The sequence below is a fragment of the Phalaenopsis equestris genome, unplaced genomic scaffold (assembly GCF_001263595.1).
Source record: "Phalaenopsis equestris unplaced genomic scaffold, ASM126359v1 Scaffold203879, whole genome shotgun sequence".
Taxonomy (NCBI): Eukaryota; Viridiplantae; Streptophyta; class Magnoliopsida; order Asparagales; family Orchidaceae; genus Phalaenopsis; species Phalaenopsis equestris.
This window is the reverse complement of record NW_018223472.1, coordinates 22,782-30,257: the sequence shown is the minus strand read 5'-3', so window position 1 is coordinate 30,257 and position 7,476 is coordinate 22,782. Positions and strand designations below refer to the sequence as shown.

General features: G+C 33.6%; 1 protein-coding gene across 1 annotated transcript in view; it reads right to left on the bottom strand.

Moving 5' to 3' along the window:
• Positions 1-1,531: 1,531 nt before the first annotated feature.
• The window catches only part of LOC110036220 (potassium transporter 20-like), a 21,652-nt gene continuing 15,707 nt past the window's right edge, over positions 1,532-7,476 (bottom strand). The window contains exons 3-4 of the mRNA XM_020740614.1: positions 2,321-2,495; positions 1,532-1,685 (exon numbers count right to left, since the gene is read on the bottom strand). Coding sequence (XP_020596273.1) covers positions 1,532-1,685; positions 2,321-2,495 — 329 coding nt within the window. The remainder of the gene's footprint in view (positions 1,686-2,320; positions 2,496-7,476) is intronic.

Sequence of the window (7,476 nt, the reverse complement as noted above, 5' to 3'; positions counted from 1 at the left end):
ATGTGGCGGTGAAGTACAGAAGAGGGGACACGAGGACTGGTTGTCCAGCCATGATCCGATATGTCGTCGATGCAGAAGGTAACTGGTCGGTTAAAAAATTTAAAGAACCTCATAACCATCCTTTGGCAGCAGACGGTGACAAACATCTATTGTGTTCTAGCAGAAAAATGGGTGATGTTAGTGCACAAGTGCTCAGATCGATGACAAAATCAGGGATCAGAACAAGCGATGCCTTTAGTTTTCTGGCTACAGAATTTGGGGGAGTTGAAAATCTTGATTGCACGAAGAGGGATGCTTATAATTTCATATAAAGAGAGAAAAAGGGTAAGATTAAAAATGGGGACGCTAATTCTCTACTTAGATTGTTCACTAAGAGGCAAGCAGATGATATGATGTTTGCATGGGACGTCCAAATTGATGAGTCTGATAGTTTATTGAATTTCTTTTAAGGGGATGAGATATACAGGCTTGATTACGATTGTTTTGGGGATGTCATAATATTTGACACAAGTTATAGATTAAATAAATACACTTTATGTTGTGCTCCTATTGTCGGTGTGAACCACCACTGCAGAATGTTCTATTTGGAGTTGGCTTTTGTCAGATGAAACAGTTGAATTATTCAATTGGTTATTCAAATCATTTATCCGGATTATGGACAACAAGTACCCGATGACAATATTCACTGATCAGGATCAAACAATGGCCAGAGTCATTGAAGAGTGACTTCCGCACACAAGACATAGATTATGCCAATGACATATTTACAAGAAATTATCTTCAAAACTTCATTGTGGTGTAAGCACCAAGAAAATCAATGAGTTTTTTTTATAAATGCATGGCTAGATGTAACTCCGAGGAGTTTGAAGAAACTTGGAATACAATGATTGGGATAGGAAATCTATATGAGAATGTTTGGTTGAGTAGTTTGTACAATATCAGGCATAAGTGGTCAACAACTTTCAATAAGAAAATATTTGGGATGAGGATCCTTTCAACACAAAGAAGTGAGTCAACGAATAACATTTGTCATAATGCCTCCAAGCCAACAAGCACCCTCACCGAGAGTTTCTTAGGTCTTGAAAATGTCATGAAAGCTTGGAGAAGGAATGAGAAGGATGAAGTTTTTAAATCTGAACAGTCTGCAATTGTTCCCGCTGTAAAAAGAAGGAACAACAGACCAATTAAAAGAAGCAAATGTATGTTCATTCTCTCTAAAGATGTAAATTCCTTTGGATACACTAAAATTACTATGCGGAAAAAATAAATTTAATAAGAAATCGTTTATATACAATTGATTAAAAGGGGCAGATGACTCCCCGGTTCCGAAGTTCAACAGATCAACCTTCATTTGACGGGCATCAACGCCACAGGATGGAACTTTCTTCCACTTTGGAACTTCTCCTCTATTTGACATGTCATTCAAAAAGGCAACTTCATTAGGATTTATCCTCAGATTTTTCCCTGCCATTTTGAAAACCATTTTTTCATGTATTCAATATTGCAATATTTGAAGTGTGACCACATTGTCTTAGGGATAAGATGGAAGTGCAAAAAACTGATCAACATTCAACATTTTGAGCTCATTCCTCATCTCGTCAAATACAGCAGGCCTCACCTTATCAAGCTCATCTCTAACTACAAATGGTCGGCACATACAACTCATGGACCTTGGGTTCACAAACCTACATCAAACAAAATAATGCAAAAAATATAAGGGGTTAGGTAGAAAGGTTTTATTTCGGGATAACTATGGTAATATTTAAGCAATATTATGTGATCTCGTATAGTATTATTTAGGTTATATTATAATATTACTTACGTTGTATTCTGGTATTGTAGTATTTAGGTTATATTCTGGTTGTATTTTCGTTATATTTTTATATTAATGTAGTATTACTTAAGTTGTATTCATGTATAGTACTTAGGTTATATTATGGAAGTTTTTCCATTGTATTCTGGTATCAATAGCATTAAGGTTATATTCTGGTGTAGTATTAAGGTTAATTCTAATAGTTTTTATGTTATATTTTGCTATTATTATAGAATTATTTTTATAATACTCAGGTAATGTTTAAGATAGTGTTAAGTAGTGATTAGTTTGGTATTATAATTAAATAATAGGTTTTATTGCAGTTTAATATTGGTTTTTTTACGGTAATATTGTGTGTACTTGTGTACAACTCAAAAACAGTAAAATACAACTCATATATTACCATATATTACTCTGAGACTCTGAGTGATTTGTTACTCAAGTACAACTAAAATATTACCCAAATGGTCTTCTCAATAAAAATAGAACCACCAAAATAAAAATTACCTGGATGAACCCTCTTGGACTTTCTTCTTCTTTCGCTCTTTCGCTTCCTTTTTCTTGCGTTTCTCGGCCTCCATTGTCGATTCCTCTTCGGCTTCTATTCTAAAGGGCTCTTCCATCTCTATTCTCATTGTGCTCTCTTCGGTTTCCAACAACAACTCTAAAACCCTAAGTTTTTCTGATTCAAAAACCTTAAAAGATCGAATGAAGGTGCTCTTCGCTCTCCTCGCTCGAGCGACGTTTGGGTTTCCGATGAAATCACATTTTTCAGGCGCGCTGTTTAACTTTTACGTGTTTCGGGCAGGACTCGGGTTGGGTCGCGCGTAAGAATGCCTTAATTTCATTTTTTAAGTTGTGGGGGTTGCAGTTCCACGTGTCACCTTTCCATTAGACACCGCACACATAGTTGCGTGCGGTGTCCGCACAGAATAAGCACTCCAGATAGAGACATTCTCCTATTTTCCCTAGATTTTGGTGTTTTCCTTGGAGATTGGGATGTTTCTTTTTCATAATGGCTATATTTTTATGATATTTGGATTGGATTGATGGATTCTTGCATGGTTTAGATTTTTATCTGTGTGATTCTAACATCTGTTATATCTATAAGTTTCCATCGTGCTTGTTAATTGTGGGTGCAGCCAGGGCCACCGCATACACCAATGCAATGTTTTATAAAGAGAGATCAATAGAATTCTACCTTCCACCTTTATCTTGGCATAGCCCATAATAAGTAAGAATATGCAAACCTTTTGTTCTTTCTGCAACAGTTTGTTAATCTGTCTTGGTTTTAGGGGAGGAAACATCATCTCTTTTTTAGGGTGAGAAAACTTATTGTGTAAATAAATTAATATTAAAAAATAATGAAATATATAATATGTAATTCAAAGTAATGACTTAGATTTTATTCTGATAAATGATTTGAATAATGATTACAGGATTTTCAATTAATTTTTTATTTTTTTCATCATGTTGCATGATAACTTTTTTGGAAAATGGTTTTTTTTCTTAGTTTTGTGCACATAATTTTGTGCAAATAATTTCATTTTTATTTTGGGGGGGAATATTACCAAAAAACAAAAAAAACTAGGCTTATGTTGTTGTATTGCAACTTGTTAACAGTAGGGGAGTTTAGTTGCAACCAAATGGAACATTTTGTCTTTGAAACATATGGTATTTTAAACTTGTTCAGTGGGCTTGTGCTGGTGACCTACTATTATGTAGATGACTATCTGCTTTTTTCTAAGAACTTTCTCAATTTTTGATGAGCACGAAATATATAAATTTCTTTATTCATCATGGGTTTAAGTTGTCGATTACATTTTGTTAGATAATTGGTTTTTTTAGGCTTGAGTTGTTATTAGAGATTAGTTCTCATTAATTTAAGTTGCGGATTACATTTTGTTAGATAAATGGTTTTTTGAGGCTTGAGTTGTTATTAGAGATTAATTCCCATTAACAGACTTAACGCAAGCAGTGACTCATAGTATTTTATTGCAATAATTTGCATTGCATAATTATAGTTATATATATTGTTCATAATGGCACGTATCTTAGGGTTGTAGTTTTACCATTTTTTTATATTGAAAACTAACTTGCTAGACAATCTGGACACTGCTCTGGAGTTGACTTCTCACAAAGTTGCATACAACAGAGTTTAGCTCATGCACATCATGCTTGTAGTAAAAACCATGATTATACATTCACACAATTTGGGATAAATCACTACATAATTATCGGAATTACAATCACAAACTTATTCACCAAGAATTACAATGATACAAGGCTCGTTAGTTATTTATGCATGTGCATAAAGATTACTAACGCTTGCACACTTTGTAGAGCACACTCATAATATGCATGAATATCTAGAGTCTACCACATGTGCATGCTAGTCTATCCATGCCTTCAACCACTGCCAAATTACTTTGTTTTGTATTATTATAGCAGCCATACCACTTGAAGAGTGTGTGCAAATGTTTGTCACTTAAACACTCTATTTGTATTTGCGCCTCCCTTAAATGTCACTTGGGAATAACAACCCAATTGACATTATTTTGAAATAGTTTTCACTCACTGAACAATATGCTCGTGTAAACACCAACTATATGTTCACACTTGCATTTGTACACATTTTTTGCATGTGTGCAAATGTTTATAATTTGAGCGCAGTACCATAGTTGTCCCATTTACACAAACCTTCACAAATAACTTTGAATACTTCACAAATCTATTTGTTCCTACTGATGGTGCCATTTTTTCAGATGCATCACACAATTTTCCTTTGTTACTTGCATTTGTGAATTGGCTGCCTCACATGCCACTATCATGCGGGCAACGTACGCACACTCCCATTCTAAACCTTCGATCATATGAACAAGTCATTCCAAACACAACCTACTTTAGGTACACACTGCTGCAAGCACAAGCCAATTGCACACATAAGCCACTGCAAGCACAATCCACCATAAATACATGCCATTGCATGCATAATCCACTGCAAGCTTAACTCACTTTTTGATTAAACCATCACAAGCACCAGCACAAGCCACTACGAACATAAGTAAAAAAAATTTCTTGTTTGGTATCTTTTTACTAGAAAATGGCACAATTCATCCAACCAAATGCCTTCGTCCATAGTCATGTTATTGGGAATATCCCCACTAGAACATTTTGGTGCCATTGTCAGGTTGATGTAAATGTTTACACCGTTATGTTCTTCAGATTGATACAAATTGGCTTCCTTCTCCTATGTCATATCTCAACCATTTATTCTTTTCCATTTGATTTAAAATTTGGTTCTTCTATTTTTCTTACTTTGCCCTCAAACTCTTTGATCAAGGATCTTTTACATTTCTTTGCCAAATTTTGTCCTAATTGTAGGAGGTGATGTGTTTCTTGCATTTCATCTTTTATGTCTTCATTGTGTTGTTTCAATAGTTCACAAGAAATGTGGGATGCATTTTGAATCTCAAGATTTTTTAATTGAAATGCAAAATCCCCTAGTCTGCTCACTATTTAGAAGGAACTATTGTGTTTTCGGACCATCCTATGTCATACTAGCTTACTTTTAATTTTATTCTAGATTTTGAAGAGTCAATTTAAAAAACATCGCATTGTCGACAATGAACTCCAACAATCTCCACTCCCCTTTTATGTATACCCGTTCACATGTTGAGTTGCTTTTGCTAGTTTGTTTCCCTCATAATTTAACACTTGCTAGTCCGATTCATATTGATGCGGGGTAGAATGTTTGTCACTCGAGCATTGTTATTCCATATTAAGGGATGTTAGGTGCTTCCACCTAACCACCATCTTAAAATTTTTCTTTTTTTATGTCTAAAGATTATTGAAATATATCAAGAGATGATTGGTTCCCAAAGCCTTTATTTTGTGTGCCATCTAATTACATTATAGGGTAAAGTGGTGTACTCTTATTATTCTAAAAATTAGCCAAAGCAATAGAGTAAGATCACTTAAGGCTTCCCAATTGTTTATCAAATGGATCTAATGTTGATGTGATAAGGCCTAATTATAAGTGTATAGGTGCCTATTCACTAATGATTGGAAGACACCTAGAAAAACTTCTTATCGGAAAGAATGGATATTAACAATAATATAGGAAACTACTAGCCTTGCAGTATGGATTGATTTGTTTGCTACTTTGATGCTGAGCTCACAGTCCATCGATATTAACAATAATATAACAAACTATTAGCCTTGTATTATGGATTGATTTGTTTGATACTTTGATGTTCAATCACCCCCTCCCTCCTTAATGAGTTAATTTTAGAGGTTGGACTTCATCAATCTCATCAAGAATATTCTATTTAGCATCTAACAAGTTTAAGGAATTTTTATGAAAAATTTAAGAATTGCTAGAAACTGCCAAGTTAATTTTGTATGCATTAAAAAGGTCTAAAACATTCTTAATATTGGTTTTTTTTCCTACAAATAATTACTATCATATCTTTTTCTATGTCAGAATCTAGTTTTGGGATTGTTCTTCTTTATATTCTAAGTGCCTTAATAGGAGATTTTAGGTGACTTTTAAAGTTTGGTTTATTTATACTTCTTCTTCCTTTATTTTCTTCCATTAGCTGTTCTCTGTGCTTTCGGGAATGCTAATGGTGCTACTGGTGTGCTTTTACCTTGAATTTAGAATACATGTATTGCAATAGGGGTTTCATATCTCATTTATATATAGGAACTTTATAACATCCTCGTCCACAAAAAAATTGCTGACTTCTGAACTAGATTGCATTCCTATTAAATAAATTAAGATTTCTCAAAACTACATAACAAACGATCTAGTAGAACATCAAACAATTTCATTAAATGTAAATGTTAATAAAACACAAGTTCATTTTATCTTGATGTTGATTTATATGCTGACTATTATTTTCAATTATTGATTTTTCATAATTCAATGAAATATTTTTAATGATATGAAGAGGGGGTATAAAGAAACCTTACATGAATCCTAGAGTAGGAAAGACAATAAAATAAAAATAAGAAAGAAAAATTATATCACCTATTATCTCCAATTAATCAATTCATAATAATTATTTAGAGATAAGGGAAACAACATAAAATAGAAAAATAAATAAATTTGATCCAAGGAAATAAAAATAAAATAGGAAATGAAAGAAATTTATATTAGGAAATAAATTTAATCATCGGAACTTCTAACAGGAATAAATTATTTTCTAATTTAACTCCTAACACCCCTTTTAAGTTGAAACATGGTTGAAAATCATATTCAACTTGAATTTGAAAACATCAAACAATGTGCGAGGGAGATCATGTGAAGTAGATCTTGAAGTTTTCATCTCATATTACGATTGTATTTGACTACAATTCCTGCAGTGTTTGTAGTTAGACAGAAGACTCTTATAGGTAATGTCGCAGGGGAGTTTGCAGAAAATTAGACAACTTGCAGGAAAAGTTGACTTCTAGTTGATTGTCGTTGTCTTTGAATGCAGTTCCTGCAGTGTCTATAGGTAGTTAGAAGCTCCTACAGGTAATGCTCCAAGGGAGTTTGTAGGGAAGTAGACAACCAAGAAGAAAAACCAATTTCTAGTTGATTTTGGTTGTCTTTGACTGTAGTTCTTGTAGAGTCTGCAGGTAAGTAGAAGACTTCAACATGTAATGTTGTAGGG